Source organism: Moschus berezovskii, chromosome 10 (assembly GCF_049115385.1).
Source record: "Moschus berezovskii isolate FMDL1 chromosome 10, NW_MosBer_1.0, whole genome shotgun sequence".
In the NCBI taxonomy this organism is placed as follows: domain Eukaryota; kingdom Metazoa; phylum Chordata; class Mammalia; order Artiodactyla; family Moschidae; genus Moschus; species Moschus berezovskii.
The window spans coordinates 100,605,593-100,627,759 of NC_142469.1; the positions used below are offsets into that span (position 1 = coordinate 100,605,593).

Below are 22,167 nucleotides of genomic sequence, written 5' to 3' on the forward strand. Positions count from 1 at the left end.
TGGTTTATTAAAGTTCAACATTCAGAAAACTAAGATCATGGCATCTGGTCCCATCACTTCATGGCAAATAGATAAGGAAACAGTGGAAACAGTGTCAGACTTTATATTTGGGGGCTCCAAAATCACTGCAGATGGTGATTGCAGCCATGAAATTAAAAGACGCTTACTCCTTGGAAGGAAAGTTATGGCCAACCTAGATAGCATATTAAAAAGTAGAGACATTACTTTGCCAACAAAGTAGATAGCTTTGCCATCTAGTCAAGGCTATGGTTTTTCCAGTGGTCGTTTATGGATGTTGAGAGTTGGACTGTGAAGAAAGCTGATTGCCAAAGAATTGATGCTTTTGAACTGTGGTGTTGGAGAAGACTCTTCAGAGTCCCTTGGACTGCACAGAGGTCCAACCAGTCCATCCTAAAGGAGATCAGTCCTGGGTATTCATTGGAAGGACTGATGCTAAAGCTGAAACTCCAATACTTTGGCTACCTCATGCAAAGAGTTGACTCGTTGGAAAAGACCCTGATGCTGGGAGGGATTGGGGGCAGGAGAAGGGGACGAGAGAGGATGAGATGGCTGGATGGCAACCCCGACTCGATGGACGTGAGTTTGAGTGAACTCCGGGAGTTGGTGATGGACAGGGAGGCCTGGCGTGCTGTGATTCATGGGGTCGCGAAGAGTCAGACACGACTGAGCAACTGAACTGAACTGATTCTTCCTGTTTTCGACCAAGAGATTGACTAATAAATGCACTGTCCATTCACCATCAAGCATTTTATTTACTCAACATGATGATATTTCCTTCTTTCAGAAGGTGTTAATTTTTGAGTCTTTAGAAAAAAAAATAGCTATTTGAAGAAGTTTCATGCCTTTGGAAGCATTTTTGTATCCTAGCTTACTTCCTCAAGCTTCTTTACCCAAGATTTAATAATTTGGTATAGTAGAGAAAATTATAGTGCCATAAATTTTAACTTTTTTTGTTGTTTTAAAGTTTCCATTTTATCATTTTGGGTTCATAATAAAATCCCAAAACAGAGGAGTCAGGCAGGCTACAGTTCATGGGGTTGCAAAGAGTTGGACACAAGTTGGACTAAACAACAACTACGAAGTTGATAATGTAGGTTTGTTTCCTGGTTCTCCGTCCCCTCCTGGCAAACTTTCATTACCTTCCTGTCTCCTCCTTGTACCTATATACTCATCATCTTTTCCCTTCTACCTCTAACTCAAATTCTACTTTAGATCTACTCTTATGAGATGCTGAAGAAGAGATCATGTTTTTATTGTGGCACAAGTTTCTCCCAGACCTTCTACCCACTGCTCTTAATGGAAGCAGCTGCTGAGTGTTGAAGGCAGTGTTCCAGGATCTGTAATGTGAAAGGAGTCGCCTGGTATGGAAACTAGACTTGTCTGTCAATACCCTTTCCTCTGACAGTGGTCTTGTGCTGACTCAGCTCAGCTTCCAGGACCGTGACAGTTGGCAGTCTTGGAGAACACTGTTTTCATGGCTTTAAACTACGCTGTTGTTTCCATAGCCAGAAAAATATCTTTCTTTCCTTAGAGAAGGTTTGTAGGGGGTAACTACATTCAAATTAAGTTTCAGTTTACTTAAAGAGGATGTGTCAGGATCTTTTTTAAAAAAAAAAACAAAACACTAGGTTAAAGCAGTGAGAGAATTTCAAACTACCTTTTTAGGTATAGTGTTTCCAACTGATAGAATTATCTCAGATTCTTGAGAGAAATACTGGGTATACTATGAATTGTACTTCTCAAGGTACTGCTTTTGTATTTTTAATATTTTTTTAAACCTCATGCTTATTGGAAAAGTTTCTAAAGACAGAGAAAGGAAAACATAAACTATATGTTGAATCCCTTTTTGCTTGAGAATGTTCCGTATGCTGGGAATCCAGTGATTAATAAGACATTTTGTTTGAAGTAAAGGAATGAACTCCCAGTTGAATGAAAGGTCAACCCAAGCAGATGATAGCACAGTGGGAGAAGTGTGTTTTCAAGGTATGACATGATACTATGTGTCTCAGAGGAGGTCTGGAAGAATGAGTAAGAGTTTGCTGGTGAGAGAAGAAATGATTTTAGGGTAGGACTAATTCTTTGTTAGTGAGAACAGAGATAATGCCCAGCCCTGACGTGATACTGAACAAGACTCTGAGATTGGTTTCAGTATCAAGGTCATTTAAAAGGAGCATATTAATTATGCTTGGAACTGGTGCCTTTCATTGTTTTTTATCAGTGATTAAGAATGAAATAAAAAATTACTGTTCAGTAACTTTTTAAAACAAAATAGTTCTAGCTCAGCAATTCACTTGGAATAGTGGATCGCTCAATAAATAGTTAAGTGGAAGTCTGAAGTCTGTATGTGTATAGGTAGAAACAAGTGTTTATATTTTCTAAAATACTGCTTTGTTTGGATATTTTTGTGGACAGAATTTTTCAAAAGGTGATGCAGTAAACAAAGTGTTTGGCAAATGGGCATTGTTTTGGAAAAAGGTGATAGTATTGGACATGAGGGTAACATACTTCAGAATTAATAACTTGCCATTGAAGTCTTTTAAGGAGCTCAGGGGTCACAAAGAGTCGGACAGGACTGAGTGACTGAACTGAACTGAAGGAGCTCAGGCATTAATTAGCATATTGACATTGATCCATTGTGGCATGAACATTTTTTTATTATTATTGCTTATTACTTATTATCATCTTTGGTTCTTATTATTTATAAAACAGTTTGTTCATTTCTAAGTCACTTCTGTTCTGCAGCTTTTGGAGAAAAGCATAGAAGGCCTGTATTAAGTTACAGAAGTGCTTGTATCATTTGCTTTGTAAGATTTTGTTGTCAGAGCAAAGATGAGGACATTTAGTTTGCTGACATTAATTGCCTAGCATTTAGATATTAACACAGCAGTCTTTTAATTAACTTGATAATAAAAAACTTTCAGAATGTCGATTAAAGAAGACCCTCTTTGCTTTAAAGGAGATTGCTAGTGAAGCCTGGAGTTTCCTTTGCATCTGACTCTCCCTCTTGCTGACCTTGCTTGTAGTTAATTGTCAGGCTTTGAACCAGGGCTGGGTATTTCCTTTTATGTTTGAAGAGCTTGTGAGCATCTGAGGAGAAAACTTTTAAGTTACTTTCAGGTCTGAGCAACGCCCACTCCTAGACTTGATTTCTACTTGTTGGCTTGGGTAACCAACCATGTAACTGCTTCTGTACTCAGGTTGGAGCCACTCTGAGGGCTCAGGTGGAGCTCAGGTTGCTGGAACCAGCAACCTGCTTGGCTCTCTCTTGGCTGGGGTGGTCAGAGCTTAGGAAGATGGGAATGAGAACATGACTTTTCCTCTCTATCCTACTTTTTTCTCCCTTGGGAGACAGGGCAGTATATTAAAAATTCAGCACTGATTTTGAATATACTATAGATATAATTTGCTGCCATTGAAGTTTCAATTCATGTAGAATGGTCAGTTCCATGTATATATTTGTGTTTGTGTTTTGGTTTGGTTCTTGTTATTCCTGGAAGCTTCTTAAATAAACAAATAGAAAAAACTACTGGAGAATGAAGAAAAGCATTTTGATAATATTAGAATTTGATATGAATGTTTTGCTATCAAAATCAGGGTTAGCCTATGCAGCTATGCCTGCCTGGATCTTTGCTTTTATTTTATTAGAAGTGGAGAAAAGGAAGAGAAAAATTCTTACATTTAATACAGATTATTTCCAGGAATAAAGCATTTTTGGCTCTCTTTAGTTATTTTTTTTTTATGCTTTGGATTATAACTGCGACTCTGTGTTGGATTATAATTTGATAATGCTATTCATGGTCATGTTTAAAGAAAAAAGTTTTTTTTTTTCCCTTTCAAATACCAGAATTAAAGGAAAATAAAGCCAGTGAGGAATTATATGGTAATAGCAATATTTTCAATACTTAATTTACTTTTAGAAAGGTTATTGGAGGCTTCCTTCTGAAAACAGCAACCTGAAAGCCACAGGCAGACCTGGAGCGTGTGTGCAGCCTGGTTCTGGATTAGGCTTTGCTCCATGCTGTCCAGCAGCTGCTCATCAGAATATCAGGCTTGCCTAGAAATGGGCAAAAGATCAGATCCACTGTCTGTGAGTGTCCGCTGTGGTGATAAAGAGGAAAATCTTGCATTGTTTAAGATATGTTTTGTTAAAAGCTGAAGAAAAATATCAATCCCAAGAGGAGGATTTGGTCTAAAAATCATTTAAGCTCCACACCATTCCCTGTTTCTAATGTAGCTGTAACAGGGGGTGAGCTTTCTAGGTTTTCTCCCTCCCTCTTCCCCTGTCTCTGTCTCCATCCCCAGTAGAGATAGCACTGTGGGCTTGGACTGGATGCCCTAACCTTAGGTGCACTGGGGACCTGTTGTCTAACTCTTTATCTTGGTTGCGCAGACTTGGCCAGCGCAGGGGGAGGAAACCTCTCCTCGTTAGGTGGGGACTCTGCGTGGAGCCAACACTCACACCTGATGTGAGTCTCTAGGTGCCCCTTCAACTTATTCTCTCTGAGGACCCCACCCCCACCCCCTCCCCCACTGGTACTGAGGGATGCAGTTGAGGATTAGGTCATGCAGTTAAAAGCATCATTGAGGCTCATTATGTTTATCCATGTAGTTCTTTTCCCTTGATATTTAAATTCCAACACTAGAGAGAGGAAAGGATTTTTGTTTTTTCTGGATTACTTTTTGCTGCTCTCAGCTGTCTTCATTTGTCTTTTAGTGCTCATTTCAATTTATTGAAATACAGAAAATAAAGTAAAGCTTAACTTACATGTATAGCATTAAAATTCTTCCTTCATTAATTTCTTTGATTTTAAAAATTCTTAGAGTAACAAGCTCCACATACTTGTATTCTGGAAGATGATTATTTATAGATGTTTGAAACATCAGATTACTTTCAGAATTGTATTGCTAGTGTGGGCAGTGACCACCTTTTTTTCTGTAAGGATAGCAGAACCAGGTTTGGCTCACTGACAGATTTTTCTCAAAAGTGCTGGACTTTAGGGGAGAGGAATGTATTCATGTCTCTTTGCATTAGCCTTGGGGAGGTGAAGGAAGGATGAAGGTTGAAGTAAAGGGGATCCGTCAGATAAGTAAGTATACAGCTGTGGTTTTCTAAAAAGTGAAAAAAAAAATGGAGGGATTGTCTGCGTCAGAATCACCTGGAGTGTCTGCTCAAGTAGTTCTCCCATCCAAGTACTAACTGGGCCCGACCCTGCTTAGCTTCCAAGATCAGACACTATCAGGTGCTTTCAGAGTGGTATGGCCCTAGACTCAAGTAAGTTCTCTTACACCAAAACGGTTCTAGGGTGTGGAAGGTGATGAGGAGGAAACCTGGGAGTCTGCATTTAACTCTGACAGGCAATTCTGATGCATTCCCAACTTTGAGAGCCATTGGAGAGCAGAAGCTCTAACCAGTGCTTTCCAGTGTCTTTTACTCTAGCATCATGGATGGATATTACCTCATATATCATGTTAATAATAACCCTCAGGTCATATAGCAAGTGATGTCTGAATGTGGTGGGGCTTGGTTTTGATCCTGATTCTATTTTAATCTGAAGGCTTTACTGCCGTTTACAGTAGAAATACATTTTGTTCCAGAGATAGACTGGTGTTCAAGCCTTTAAAATCACTGATACGGGCTTTTGCATTTGTTAACCCAGGGTTTTTCAGATTTTAGTGACCATTAGAATCTCCCAGAAGGCTTGTTAAAACACAGATTGTTGAACTCTATACTCAGATTTTCTGACTCTGTAGTTTGGACCTTGGGTGAGTTACTCAACCTCTGTGCCTCAGTTTCTTCATCTGAGAAAAGGACTTAACTTCGTGGAGTTGATGTCAAGACCATAAGCATTTACTCAGTGAATAAAGCACTCTGAAGAGTGCCTGGTGAATAGAAAACATTACATAATCACTAGCTGCTGCTATCAGCCGTCCATGGTCACCACCAGATGGTGGGTCAACTCCCAGTGGGTTCAGTGAAAATTTTGATTCTTATTCTTAAATGTGGTTTTAGATAATGTAAATAACAATAGCTGACATTTATTGAACATTTAAATGTGACAAGCACCGTGCTGATGCTTAGTCTCTCTTTTAATCATTAGTATGACTTTTGGACACAGTTCCTATATCTTGATTTTATGGATAAGGGGATTCTTCAAGTGGTAAGTTATAAAGCTGGGTTTTTTTTTTGCTGTGAGCATTATTATTATTACATATACAGTTATTCTCTATAAAAAGCACACCCAAATATTTACTGTGGCTTATTTGCTTTGTGAGTTTAATAAAGTAAATTGATCTATTAAAAATCTTAGTTACTTTAGTCCTTAGCTCTTGAGTATCTTCATATTTCTCTTCAATATTTTAGGAGAAGTGAAATTTAGGCAACCATGTGACTTCCCTTTTCCCTCTTGACCCCTTGTTCGTTTAGGAAGAAGTTCTTGCAAAAAATAGAATACAAGAAAGGATTTTCTAAAGTCTCGAATGCCAGAGTAGTGGCCTCCAGAGTCCTAACTTGATTAATGTAGGGGAGGCAGCTGCTCTCACTGGCAGGCCTCTCTCTAATCTCCAGTCCTCTCAGGGTCCTCTCCACTGCAGGTGTAGGGGCAGTTGCCACCTCAGGAACACTGGTAGGCCCTGTGTTGTAGTAACGTTCTTGTTGATGGCAGGGCACAATTGTAGTGAGGATCTATTATCTATAAATCAAATCCCTTACAATTATATAGTGGAAGTGAGATATAGATTCAGGGGATTAGATCTGATAGACAGAGTGCCTGAAAAACTATGGATGGAGGTTTGTGACATTGTACAGGAGACAGGGATCAAGACCATCCCCAAGAAAAAGAAATGCAGAAAAGCAAAATGGTTGTCTGAGGAGGGCTTACAAACAGCTGAGGAAAGAAGAGAGGCGAAAAGCAAAGGAGAAAAGGAAAGAGACACCCATTTGAATGTGAATTTCCAGAGAATAGCAAGGAGAGATAGATAAGAAAGTGATCAGTGCAGAGAAATAGAGGAAAACAATAGAATGAGAAAGACTAGAGCTCTCTTCAAGAAAATTAGAGATACCAAGGGAACATTTCATGGAAAGAATATAGGACAAGAAAGAACAGAAACAGTATGGACTTAACAGAAGCAGAAGATATTAAGAGGTGGCAAGAATACACAGAAGAACTATTATCTTCATGACCCAGATAATCATGATGGGGTGATCCCTCACCTAGAGCCAGACATCCTGGAATGTAAAGTCAAGTGGGCCTTAGGAAGCATCACTATGAACAAAGCTAGTGGAGGTAATGGAATTCCAGTTGAGCTATTTCAAATCCTAAAAGATGATGCTGTGAAAGTGCTGCCCTCAATATGCCAGCAAATTAGGAAAACGTCAATGACCACAGGTCTGGAAAAGGTCAGTTTTCATTCCAATCCCAAAGAAAGGCAATGCCAAAGAATGCTCAGACTACCGCACAATTGTACTCATCTCACAACACTAGTAAAGTAATGCTCAAAATTCTCCAAGCCAGACTTCAACATTATGTGAACTTCCAGATGTTCAAGGTGGATTTAGAAAAGGCAGAGGAACCAGAGATCAAATTGCCAACATCCGCTGGATCATTGAAAAGGCAAGAGAGTTCCAGAAAAACATCTATTTCTGCTTTATTGAATATGCCAAAGCCTTTGATGGTGTGGATCACCATAAACTCTGGAAAATTCTTAAAGACATGGGAATACCAGACCACCTGAACCTGCCTCTTGAGAAATCTGTATGCAGGTCATGAATCAGCAGTTAGAACTAGACATGGAACAACAGCCTGGTTCCAAATAGGGAAAGGAGTAGGTCAAGGCTGTATTATGTCACCCTGCTTATTTAACTTATATGCAGAGTACATCATGAGAAATGCTGGGCTGGAAGAAGCACAAGCTGGAATCAAGATTTCTGGGAGAAATAGCAGTAACCTCAGATATACAGATGACACCATCCTTAGGGCAGAAAGCGAAGAACTAAAGAGCCTCTTGATGAAAGTGAAAGAGGAGAGTGAAAAAGTTGGCTTAAAGCTCAACATTCAGAAAACTAAGATCATGGCATCTGGTCCCATCACTTCATGGCAAATAGATGGGGAAACAGTGGAAACAATGACAGACTTTATTTTCTTGGGCTTCAAAATCACTGTAGATGGGGATTGCAGCCATGAAATTAAAAGGTGCTTACTCCATGGGAGAAAAGTTATGACCAACCTAGACGGCGTGTTTGATTTAGCATTATTCCAGCATGTTAAAAAGCAGAGATGTTACTTTGCCAACAAAGGTGTATCTCGTCAAGGCTATGGTTTTTCCAGTGGTCATGTATAGATGTGAGAGTTGGACTATGAAGAAAGCTGAGTGCTAAAGAATTGATGCTGTTGAACTGTGGTGTTGGAGGAGACTCTTGAGAGTCCCTTGGACTGCAAGGAGATCAAACCAGTAAATCCTAAGGTAAACCAGTCCTGAATATTCACTGGAAGGACTGATGCTGAAGCTGAAACTCCAATACTTTGGCCACCTGATGAGAAGAACTGACTCATTTGAAAAGATCTGATGCTGGGAAAGATTGAAGGCAGGAGGAGAAGGGGACAGCAGAGGATGAGATGGATGGCATCATTAACTCAATGGACATGAGTTTGAGTAAACTCCGGGAATTGGTGATGGACAGGGAAACCTGCCGTGCTGTAGTCCATGGGGTCGCAAAGAGTCAGACACGACTGAGCGACTGAACTGAACTGAATGAGACTCATCAGAAAGAAAATATTGTAAAGCAGTTTGGACAAGCCTGTTCCTTTTAAAAAAGTTTTTAAAACGAAATAATTATTCATTTAAATAGAAAATAAATGATATTCTGAATCTAGCCTTTGGACTCATCAATAAATATAGTATATTATAGATAATGAAGTTTTAATAAAGCTTAGAGTCTTATAAGCCTATGAAATCAGTAGAGTGAAAAACAATTTGAACTTTGGACCTATGATTTTTTTTAATCTAATATAAAAGATTTTTGGAGCAAAGATAAAGGAAGATGCAGGGGAATATATTGATATGGACTTAGAATTAAAGTCACTTACCATTATCCTAAAACATAACCAGTCATGGTATGTAGTGGGGGAAAAAAACATTCAGTTCCTATTCCTGAAGTATTATGTGCCTAAACTATACAAGCTGTACCCTGTACACTCTACCCTGAGCCTCCTCAGCTTCACTCAGTCCAGTTCAGTTTCCAGAGTAGGAAACTGAACTCAGGAGTTTTTTCAGGTTGCACAGCTAGTGAGGAGTCCAGATTGGAATTTGAGCTTGGGTAGGTTTGACTCAAGTGCTCATGGTCTTTGGCGAGATTTGTGGCTGGAAAAGGCATCTTGGAGTCAGTGAAACTGGAAACTGGGCCTTTAAGAGGATGGGCCAGAGTTAGTGGAGAGCATCAGACTTAGGCAAGGAGGGCAGCTTGATCAGTAGGTGAGGTCCAGAAAGGGTCACTAAGTCAGAAGTAAGAAGGGTTTTACCTTCTCCCAGGTTTTACCTGGGAGAAGGTAAAACCCGGGGAAGATGAAACTGGCAAGGTTAATTTGGTTAAGATTATGGAGAGGTTTGTTTTTTTTTTTTAAAGACACTTAAGTGTTAGGATTAAATATGCAGCAAACATATTAAAGATAAAATGGGTTAAGAAACTGAAGAATGTCAGAGAAGGAGAAATATCCAATGACGTCGCTTATATTGTGTAGTCTAAAAAGAAATGATACAAATGAACTTAACTTACAATACAGACACAGACTCTCAGACTTAGAGAACAAACCGTGGTTGTGCTGGGGAAGGACGGAGGTGTAGAAGGGATAGTTAGGGAGCTTGGGATGGACGTGTACACACTGCTGTATTTAAAATGGATCACCAGCAAGGACCTACTGTATAGCACATGGAACTCTGCTCAGTATTATATGGCAGCTTGGATGGGAGGGAAGTTTGGGAGAGAATGGATACATGTATATGTATGGCTCAGCCCCTTCCCTGTTCACTGAAACTATTACAATATTGTTTAATAATAAAAAGTTAAAAAAAAAAGAAACTGAAAGATTAAATGCTCAGTGCATAATGGGCTTTTTTGGAGACTGAGGGCTGAAGGCAAGGGACCAATTCAGAAGTTATAGTCAGAAAGACTTTAAGTCTTTCAGGTGAAACCCAGTGTCAGCACCACAGTCTCACCCCAATGCTGGACTCCTGAATTTGTCTTTCATACCATTATCTCCATTTTCCTTTAAATGGACATTTTCAAACAATGGACAGAAGTAGATGAAAGTATAATGGGCCCCATGAACCCGTCACTCAGATTTCAATAATTAAATGGCTAGTTTTGTTGTATGTAAACTTTTTCTTCCTTTACCCCCAAACCCCTGCCCTCAATATTATTTTGAAGTAAATCCCAGATATTATATCAGTTAATCTGTCAATATTTCAGCATATAGTTTTATCTAAGAAAAAAAATGGGCTTAAAAAAGAAACAAACATAATATAGTTATCAAATTTAAAAAATATTATTTCATACCAATTATCCAATGCTCAGATTTCCAGTAGTTTCATAAATAGTCAAATCTGTGGTTTTTCCAGAAGTCACATATGGGTGTGAGAATTGGAACATAAGGAAAGCTGAGCGCTGAAGAATTGATGCTTTTGAACTGTGGTGTTGGGAGAAGACTCTTGGAGAGTCCCTTGGACTGCAAGGTCAAACCAGTCCATCCTAAAGAAAATCAGTCCTGAATGTTCATTGGAAGGACTGATGCTGTCGTTGAAGCTCCAATCCTTTGGCGACTGGATTTGAAAAACTAACTCATTGAAAAAGACCCTGATACTGGAAAAGATTGAAGGCAGGAGGAGAAGTGGACGACAGAAGATGAGATGGTTGGATGGCATCACCAACTCAATGGACATGAGTTTGAGCAAGCTCTGAGAGTTGGTGATGGACAGGGAGGCCTGGTGTGCTGCAGTCCATGGGGTCGCAAAGAGTCAGACACAACTGAGTGACTGAACTGAACATAAATAGATTAAATGTTTTTGTTTTATTTATATTATGGGGTAGTTTGAATCAAGATCGAAATAAAATCTTTATTTTAATACCTCTTCATATCTGTTGTTTTCCTCTTAATCTCTCCTTTTCTCTTTCCCTCTCTTCTTTCCTTTTTACTGTTACAATTTATTTGTTGAAGAAACTAGGTCTTTTTTCTAATAGAAGTTCCTACAGTTTGAGATTTGCTGATTGATTAGCTATGGTTTAATGTATCTTTTGGTCCTTTTTAATTTCCTATAAATTGATAGTTAGAAATACAAGGCTTTATCACGCACCTGTGTGCACACTCAGACACTCAGTGTGCCCAACTCTTTGTGACCCCATGGACTGTAAGCCTACCAGGATCCTCTGTCCATGGAATTTTCAAAGCAATACTGGAGCTGGTTACTGTTTCCTTCCAGGCTTCTCTGTCCATGGAATTTTCAAAGCAAGATTACTGGAGCTGGTTACTAGGAGATCTTCCCAACCCAGGGATTGAACCCTTGTCTCTTGTGCCTTTTCCATTGGCAAGCAGTTTCTTTACCACTGTGCCACCTGGAAACCCCTACTAAGTTCATTATCAGTTTTTTTTTTTATTTTCTGCAAGAATATTTAATTGCTGTTTTGTTCATTAGGAGGCAAAGGATGTCTTGATTTTTCTCATTTTTGAGGCACCACTGATACTCATGATAGTCTTTTCCCTCTCTCCCTCTTAATTTCCAGTATTTTTACTACATTTTTTTGTAGTCATCTTTTTGCCTTAAGACTGACAGTAACAAATAGCAAAATGTGTTTTATATAGCACGTTGCTACCAGGCAGTGTAGCTGTTAACATGATAAATATTCTTGGACATGAGCCCAAGTTTTGTTCAGTTTTATGTTTGTCCTCATACATTTATTTTTGTATTGCTGTGTCTAATTCTAAATGTAAGCTCTTAGAAGGCATTAAGTCAGTAATTCACCAGGCTTTTGAGTACCTGTCAGTGGTCAGTGCTGGGAACCCAAGAGGAAGTAAGAGTCCAGGTCAGGAGATATACGAACAGATAATTAATTTATAATGCTGTATTTTAAGAGTGTGAGGTAGTTGTTTGGGGGAATGGAAGAATTAAGTTCTGGCAGGATCTTGAAGACAGCGATGTTTTGCAGACACAGCTGGAAGAGCGTCCATCCGGACCAAGAGTATTGGATGTGCAGACAGGTGGCCCCATGGGAGCCTCTGAGCAGGCCAGTGGGTGAAGCTCAGGACTTGCTGTGGGCCCCAAGGAAGGCAGAGATGGTGGCAGCTAGAGGCTATCGGGCTTTTCTCTACCAGACTAAGGACTGTGGGCCTCATTCTGTAGGCGTCATAGAGGAGGCCTCTCCATGAAAAAGCACACCGTGGCCGTTTGCATTTTAGCAAGTCAGCTCTCGTGGTGTAGTGAACAAGAAACTGTAGCGCAAAGAGGCTGGCAGCTGGAGGGAGGATGAAGGGGATGGACCTGACAGTGACTTTAGGATTGCTCATGTGGCACAGGTGTTTCGGTCATGAAAGGAGGTAAGGAATGTGGGATGGCTCTGAGAAGTCCCATGTGGATGGGAACACCCTTGACCAGGTGATCACCTGAAGGAAGGGGGTCAGAGTTGAGGAGGACAGTTAGCAGAGTCATTCCTTGATGTGAGCACAAGGGACTCCTTCAAAATACAGTAAAAATACAGGGGACTTGAAGTAGAGATTCAGGAATCATCACCATCCAGGTGTCAACATGGAATCTTCGGGTGAAAGAGAGGAATCAGCAGAAGACCCTTAAACATAACCTGAGGAGGCAAATGGGTCTTTTACCTTGCTTTCCATCAGCCTGTGGACCTTAAACAACTGTTTGATGATAGTGAGTCATATGTTGAGTTGCTTTGTATTTAGATTTGTGGGGAGTTTGAAATGTTAACATTTCTTTTCATAATATTATAATTTAATATTTTGGAAGTGTTCCACGTATAAAATGCTTAAGATTAATAATTTTTCAAAAGGTAATGCAGGAGAATAAGTGGAAGCCTGGGATAATACCTTTAAAAAGTTAAGATTACATCCAATCCTTAGGATAGTACTTGAAGCTTCCAGTTGTTTATAGAGTGCAGTTATGGGAGAAAGGAAGATTAGTCCATCACATTGAGATACTAGCAGTGTGCTCAGACACTAGCTGTGCAAATTGCTTAACGTTTCCTCATAGTGAAAACCAAGATGATAGTTAATAGGGCCTCTCTCCTGGGTTATTGTAAAGGTGGACTGGGCACAGTACCTGTCATAGAGCCCTGCCTGTAATGTCATCTGTCCTAGTTAATAATGTTTCCATTAGGGCGTTCCTGAGGAGGCAAGGGGGAGATTGACTGCACCATTCTCAAAGTGGATACTTTATAGGTATACATTGCTTTCTTTTTGGAAAGGATATTTTAAATTTATATAACTGCAAGGGAGAAAGGGAAAGATATATCCAACTGAATGCAAAGTTCCAGAGAACAGCGAGGAGAGATAAGAAGGCCTTCTTAAATGAACAGTGCAGAGAAATAGAAGAAAATATAGAATGGGAAAGACTAGAGATATCTGCAAGAAAATTGGAGATACCAAGGGAACATTTTGTACAAAGATGGGCCTGATAAAGGACAGAAACTGTAAAGACCTAACAGAAGCAAAAGAAATTAAGAAGAGATGGCAAGAATACACAGAAGGACTATATTAAAGACCCAGATTACCACCATGGTATGGTCACTCATCTGGAACTGGACATCCTGAAGGGTGAAGTCAAGTGGGCCTTAGGAAGCAGCACTACAAACAAAGCTAGTGGGGATGATGGAGTTCCAACTGAGTTATTCACAATCCTAAAAGATGATGCTATGAAAGTGCTGCACTCAATATGTCAGCAAATTTGGAAAACTCAGCAGTGGCCATAGGACTGGAAAAGGTCCGTTCTCATTCCAGTCCCAAAGAAGGGAAATGTCAAAGAATGTTCTAACTAGCGTGTGATTGTGCTCATTTCACATGCTAGCACAGTAATGCTAAAAATGCTTCAAACTAAGCTTCAGCAGGACATGAACCAAGAACTTCCAGATGTTCAAGCTGAATTAAGAAAAGGCAGAGGAACCAGAGATCAAATTGCCAACTTTTGTTGGATCATAGAGAAAGCAAGAGAATTCAAGAAAAGTATCTACTTATACTTCATTGACTACTTGAAAGCCTTTGACTGTGTTTATCACAACAAACTATAGAAAATTCTTAAAGAGCTGGGAATACCAGATCACCTTACCTGTCTCCTGAGAAACCTGTATGCAGGTCAAGAAGCAGTTGTTAGAACTGGCCATTGAACAGTGGATGGTTCAAAACTGGGAAAGGAGTATTATAAGGCTGTATATTGTCACCCTGCTTATTTAACTTCTGTGCAGAGTGTATCATGGAAATGCTGGGCTGGATCAATCACGTGGTGGGATTGATTGCCAGGAGAAATGTCAACAACCTCAGATTTGCAGATGATACGACCACTCTGATGGCAGAAGGTAAAGAGAAGCTAAAGGACCTCTTGATAAGGGAGAAAGTAAAGAGTGAAAAAGCTGGCTTAAAACTCAACATTCAGAAAACTTAAGATCATGGCATCAAGTTGCATAACTTCCTGGCAAATGGAGAAAAAGTGGAAGCAGTAATAGATTTTATATTCTTCAGCTCTAAAATTACTGTGGACAGTGACCGTGTGCGTGTGTGCCAAGTCACTTCAGTGGTGTCCGAATCTTTGTGACCCTCTTAACTGTCACCCACCATTCTAAAGGAGATCAATCCTGGGTGTTCATTGGAGGGACTGATGCTAAAGCTGAAACTGCAATACTTTGGCCACCTCATGCGACGAGTTGACTCACTGGAAAAGACTCTGATGCTGGGAAAGGTTGGGGGCGGGAGGAGAAGGGGACGACCGAGAATGAGATGGCTGGATGCCATCACCGACTCTGTGGACATGAGTTTGAGTGTACTCCGGGAGTTGGTGATGGACAGGGAGGCCTGGCGTGCTGTGATTCATGGGGTCGTGGAGAGTCGGACACGACTGAGCGACTGAACTGAACTGAACTGAACCAAGTTCTTCTGTCCATGGAATTCTCTAGGCAAGAATATTGGAGTGAGTTGCCATGCCCCTCCTCCAGGGAATCTTCCATAACCGGGGATCAAACCCATGTCTCTTATGTCTCCTGCATTGGCAGGCAGTTTCCATAAACACTAGTGCCACCTGGAAAGCACACGATGACTGCAGCCATGAAGTTAAAAGACACTTGCTCCTTGGAAGAAAAGCTGTGACGGACCTAGACAGCATATTAAAAAGCAGACACATCCCCTTGCCAACAATGGTCTGTATAGTCAAAGCTATAGTTTTTGTAGTAGTCATATATGGATGTGAGAGTTGGACCATAAAGAAGCCTGAGGGCTGAAGAACTGATGCTTCAAATTATGGTGTTGGAGAAGACTCTTGAGAGTCCCTTCGATTGCAAGGAAATCACACCAGTTACTCCTAAAGGAAATCGACCCTGAATATTCATTGGAAGGACTGATGCTGAAGCTGAAACTCCAATCCTTTGGCCACCTGATGCGAAGAACTGACTCATCTGAAAAGACCCTGAAGCTGGGAAAGATTGAAGGCAGGAGGAAAAGGGGATGCCAGAGGATGAGATGGTTGGACGGCATCAATGGACATGGTGAGCAAGCTCTGGGAGATGGTTAAGGACAGAAAAACCTGGAGTGCTACAGTTCATTGGTTCACAAAGAATGGGACACAACTGAGCAAATGAATGCCAATGACCAGTCCTCCCACCTCTCTCCTGGTGTGAGCTTGCTGCTTTGTGTACTGGGTTAGGCATATTGTGATGCTAACGTAAACGTGTATAGTAAAATGATGGACTGTGACTCTAATTTGACACTTCTTTTACTGAAAGCACTTTGCTAGCCTCCATCAAAATTTTAAATGTGCCAGTCTTTCGACAGCTATTCCCCTTGTGGAGACTAATGTTGTTGTTGTTTAGTGGCGAAGTCGTGTCCATCTCTCTTGTGACCCCATAGACTGCAGTCTGCCAGGCTCCTTTGTCCATGGGGTTTCCCAGGCAGGAATACTGCAGTGGCTTGTCATATCCTCCTGCAGGGAATCTTCCTGACCCAGGAATTATAAATCAGTGTCTCCTAAGTTTTCTGCATTGGCAGGTAGATTCTTTACCACTGAGCTTCCAGGGAAACCAATGGAGATTTATGCCGCAGAAGTATTTCACCTGAAGTTGTATGCACAAGGATGTTTATCATAATGCTGTCATAAGTAGAGAAAGACTGGGGATAGCCTAAATGTCCATCAATAGGGGACTGGTTAAATAAATCACGGAATTGATACAATACTGTGTAGCAAAAGAAAAAGAATACATATTTAGGTGCAAATATAGAAGGAGATATATTACATCTATTGTTACGGGATCACAGCATAGACTGTACAGAACAAATCCACCCAATTGTTTTGAAAGATAAAGGGTTTTAAATTCACTTCATACTTGGTTGTGCCTTGAACAATTTGGAACAATAAATAACAGCCTATTAACACGAACTTTTTCGAGGGGACTCCTAGAAAGTAGGAGGACAACTTTCTTTCCTTTGTATCTATCTTTTGAGGTCATATATACCATGGGAATATTTTTCTGTTTTGAATTTTTTAAAGTTTCCTTGACATTTTATTCCACATTCTCTTCATAGTCTCGTATTGCCATCGGTACTTAATTCGTTTTATTATAGAAGGAAACAGAAGTACTCCTGCTTTTGGCCGTTATACCAGAGCTAGGTGACAGTTTTGATCTCATCCCTCCTCACAATAACACAGTATAACTGCTGTTTCCTTCCTGGTCACGCTTCACGCTGTGAGATGTTAGGCACCCAGCAAGGGGAGTAGTCCCTGCAAGATGTTTACTAAATGTTTTGTTGTCATTCAGTTGCTCAGTCATTTCCGACTTTTTGCCACACCAGCAGGGAACAAGAACTTCCCATCACCATCTTCACCATCTTCCAGAGCTTGCACAAACTCGTGTCCATTGAATCGGTGATGCCATCCAACCATCTCATCCTCTGTCGTCCCCTTCTCCTCTTGCCCTCAATCTTTCCCAGCATCAGGGTCTTTTCCAATGAGTCAGTTCTTCCTATCAGGTGGCCAAAGTATTGGAGCTTCAGCTTCAGCATCAGTCCTTTCAATGAATATTCAGGATTGATTTCCTTTAGGATTGATTGGTTTGCACTCCTTGCAGTGCAAGGGACCCTTCAAGAGTCTTCTCCAACACCACAGTTCAAAAGCATTAGTTCTTTGGTGCTCAGCTTTTTTTACGGTCCAACTCTCACATTCATACATGACTACTGGAAAAATCATGGCTTGGGCTAGATGGACCTTTGTCAGCAGAGTAATGTCTCTGCTTTTTAATATGCTGTCTAGGTTGGTCATAGCTTTTCTTCCAAGGAGCACGTGTGTTTTACTTTCATGGCTGCAGTCACCATCTGCAGTCATTTTGGAGTATTGTTTCTACATCTGTTTGCCGTGAAGTGATGGGACCGGATGCCAAGTTCTTAGTTTTCTGAATGTTGAGTTTTAACCCAACTTTTTCACACTCTTCTTTCACTTTCATCAAGAGGCTCTCTAGTTCATCTTAGCTTTCTCCCATAAGAGTGGTGTCATCTGCATATCTGAGGTTATTGATATTTCTTCTGGCATTCTTGATTCCAGCTTATTATTCATCCAGCCCTGCATTTTGCATGATGTACTCTGCATGTAAGTTAAATAAACACAGTGACAATACACAGCCTTAACACACTCCTTTCCCAATTTAGACCTGTCTGTTGTTCCATGTCCAGTTCTAACTCTTGCTCCTTGACCTACATATAGGTTTCGCAGGAGGCAGATCAAGTGCTGTGGTATCCCCATCTCTTTTAAGAATTTTCCACTGTTTTTTGTCATACAAAATAATTAATGTTTGGACATGTGGTAAAAGTAACACCTAACGTGAAAGATTTTGAAACACATGTGTACATGCCCCTGTCCCAAGCTCCTTTCACACTTTTGCTGGTTTGTGAGTCCTTTGATCTATAACATGAAGAAGGTTAAAGCCAGGATCCATCAGTAGTGAAAAGCTTGTGGTTGAGATGAGGAAAAATAGTACCGATACAGGACTCTGGAAGGGTAGACCGCACCTCCTTGTGTGGGTCTTTGTGCCCTAGTGTTATCATAGTGCAGCATTGTCTTAAATAGTCACACTTGTATATTGTCACAGTCACAGTCTGTGTGTGAGCTTATGTGTGAGTTTGTGTGCAGTGGTTTAAGTGTGTGAATAACCGAGATTGCAGTGATATGTTAAGCATGAAGGCTGTTCTTTGTTGTTATTAGTTTATAAAATACAGTGCTGGATGTATTTGGATGTATTTCTTATTTTCTGATACTGACATTGCCTTCTTGTTGTCTGTTATATTACTTATTCCTACTTACTCTTCCTGAGGTGAAAATAAGTACCTACCAGAAAATAAATATAGCTCTGAAGAGGAAAAAGCTCAGGTTTGTTAAGAGATGTAACTTTTGTGTCTTTATTAAAGCTGCCAAATGTAGCCTTTATAGTCCCAGTGTAAGTTATATACAGATGATTGTTTTAAGGTAAAACTTGGTACCTTTTCTGGATGTTCTCTGAATTAAATTAATCCTTATGTTCAAACATAAAGCAGAACATGTTCCATTTTCAGTGATTCTCCCTCAATTTTGTTTTTGTTGTATTTCCATCTATATTTAATAATTGAGAGCCTGTTGTGGTTAGGAATAGTGTTTGAGACTTTTGTGAAATCTAATTATTTTAAACTTTTAAGCCTTAAAAAGTGAAATGTAAAGTCATAGTGAAATTTTCAGATGGCTTTCATAGTCTATTCAGCGTTGCTTATTTTAGAGGGGATAGTACCCGATTTAAAATGTGTGTTTACTGTAGTTGCAGTGATCTTTTCCAAGTTGTTTAGAAATCAGTTTATTTAGCTACAAAGAGAAAGCAAAAAGAAGTTCAAAAGATTTATTAGCATAGGGCATGTGAGCCTGCCCATTCCTCTTTATTAATAGTTTACTAAAATGAGTGTCTAACCACTGCCCATAACTCGTGTGCACACATGTGTGTTTGAGGCACAGGTGGGGATCTGCTCATTTGTTTGCCCGTTGTGAGGCTGTCTTGTGCCTTCTTTGGGTTTTTGTAACAGGGTAAAGGTCCCTGAATGGAGGCCTTGTGCCCTGCTTGGTATTGAAATCTTTGCTCTTAATCTAAAGGAAATTGCAGGACATGCAGTTGGAAGTCTATGTAACAAATCAAAATCTGGGATCCAGAAGCAGGTGGAGTGTGTGTGTGTATGAGTGGTAATCATCTTTCAGCCTTGGCTTTTGTTCCCCACAGCCCAGTTGTTACCCTCTACCAGCAGGCTGATTGAAGAGCTACTGTTTTAAATATTCTCCAATTGGGTGTGCTCGAGACCTCACCTAAATGTTGTCAGATAAAAGCCTGGACAACTGGGTGTAATTCTCTTCCAAAAGTGTAGGGCATTCTGCACTACTATTCGAGGTTAGCTGTCTTGACCTGTTGTGTGTGTGGGTTTATGTATAGGGAAAAGGCATGTTCTTTACCTCAGAGCCTCTTTAAATAAGGCAGACTGCACCGAAAATTTGCTAATTAAGCCTAGTTTGTACAGCTTGTGTACTTTTAGTACCAGCTGTTGGTCCAAAGTGTCTTGGCTTCAGAAGCTGTGTATACTGTATGAGAAAGGGGTGGGGCAACAGAAGCTTTTTATAGGGTTTCAGCTCATTACCATTAATTTCTAAAGTAGTATTTTGAGAATTTAACAGGGGAAGTAAAACTTGTATATAATGTTTCTTTAATTCTAACACGTATTTAAACTAACAGGGAAAAGAAGAGAATTTTATTTTCAAGTGATATTTTCCGTTCTTTTTTTTCTTCCCTATGAGAAACTGGTTCTTCAACTTTCAGAGCCAATTAAGAAATGCTATAATAAGCATTTTTACCTTCTGTCCTGCTATTTGACTTCAGGTGTAAATGGGCCTAGAATGTTTAGTAACTAAGTGTACATAGTTAAACAACTAGAGGGCTGACATCCAGTAAGTTTGGTGTGATGTTTGGTTTGTATAATATTATTTCACCATAATACTAAAACCATGCAGAATTCCTCCTGAAAAGTATTCAAGAAGATGCCAGAAAGGCCTTGTTAATAATAAGTTTCTCTACTTCAGTAGATTTTGAGTATGTTTTCTTCCCCACTACTGTTTTATTCTTTATTATGGTTCTTTGATAACTATGCTATGTGAACATATGGAATTCTATATATGAGTGTTTATTGGTTTTGTAGAAACCTCAGGATACTGTCAGCTTAATAACTGTGTTGTTTTATGGGTTATTGAGAGGACATCTTAAAAGTCAGTTGATAATAAAGTTTTCATTAATTGTTTTAACAGTTTCAAGGTAATATTAAAGGCAATTCAAAATAAAAATTAAACAATAATATGAACTTTTGGTTTGCTCTGTTTTAAGAGTTTAGTTACTGCTAGCTTTCTTTCCCATCTTTTACTGATTATCGCCTTCCTGCAAAACTCAAATGCAGTCTTTAGTTTGTATGGTCGCATAATAAATTTAATTGTTAATTATACATGTTTTTGCTCTTGATGATATGCTGCCTTGTTGTATTTTATTTTTGCTTCTGAGAAAGTGTTACAGAAGTGATAATTATATTTATATGTCTGCTTAAAGTAACATAAGTTGATACTTTGTGATAAGCCTTTGCTTCATCTTAATTACCAAAGAAGCTTATAATTCATTGAGATATTTCTTTATATTTGTGTTTGTTTAGGATATGTCTCAGGAAGGCTATGGAACTAGGTCTCAACCTCCTCTGGCTTCTGGAAAACCTAACCATGAAGACTTGAACTTGATACAACAAGAAAGACCATCAAGTTTACCAGTAAGACAATTAATTGATTTGGAAATGCAGTGAGTTAACGGATTTCTAAAACAAGCATTTGCTTTTGTTTATTGTACTTTATATTAAGACTTGGGGGACAAGTTTCTAGGTTTCAGATGTATTTGTGATTTATTAATTTTTGTGCATTTCCTTCTTAAAGGAACTGTGTAGTTCTGAATAAGTCTATTTCATTAGTAGGTCTCTCTGAGTCCAGTGTTGTAGGTATCTCTGAATCCAGTTGGAAGCCTTTATTTGGCTGATAGGTTTTGTGGCAGAAAGATGTTACTGTTGTACAGTTGTGCTTTGCATAAGATGTTGCTTTCTGGTAGTGATTCAGAACAGAGGTATCTATATAAGAGTTAAATGGAAAGGAAATTCCCATTTGGCAAATAATATAAATGATGAGATAAAGCATCTAGTGGTAGTTTGTTCTTTAGAGACTTTATGTCATGAGAAATGACTTAATCTTTTTTTCCCAAAATAAAGTATTTTAATTTAAAATTGGAAAATACAGCTTCTAAGTGTTTCCATTAGCAAATCACTGTATTGGGTCTGTTGACGACAGTAGTAGCTGAGTTACAGGTTACATGTTAATTTCCTTTAATAGTTATCTGTGCTTAATTTTCCTTTTTCCTCCCATAGGCAACCTCATTTAAATGAGGTTCCTTATAAATTAAAGGAATATATGTGTGCAAACAAATTTTTATATTTATTTTCTTGTTAAAATATTTTTATTTAAAGAATTATTGTTATCGCTTAATCTCTATTAAGAGATAGTGTTTAAGGTAGGAGTTCAAACTAGCCATGATTGTAATTTGAATTTCAAATATGTTTACATTAAATAAGATTTATCATATTGTTGCTAAACATTTGAGAACCAGCATTTGTGAAGGATGTTATATGTGACATACACGTTTCTAAGTTATGTGTTGCCTTAGAGTAGAAGGTAAGTAGAGGCTACACGATATGTAATATCTTTGCATCTGATGCACATGTACTTGAAACTCTCATTTTTACAGACTTTATTTCTGTGGTGGGAAGTGCGTGAAATTTACTGTGGTCAGTTTTTTAATTTCATTGAAATATTTAT

At 39.3% G+C, this 22,167-nt stretch overlaps 1 protein-coding gene across 9 annotated transcripts in view; it reads left to right on the forward strand.

Annotated features, from left to right (window-relative positions):
* The window catches only part of ARID1B (AT-rich interaction domain 1B), a 434,495-nt gene that overhangs the window by 134,760 nt on the left and 277,568 nt on the right, over nucleotides 1–22,167 (forward strand). For all 9 annotated transcript variants that reach the window (XM_088840857.1, XM_088840860.1, XM_088840859.1 and 6 more), the window contains exon 4: nucleotides 20,967–21,077. In XM_088840857.1, coding sequence (XP_088696983.1) covers nucleotides 20,967–21,077 — 111 coding nt within the window. The remainder of the gene's footprint in view (nucleotides 1–20,966; nucleotides 21,078–22,167) is intronic.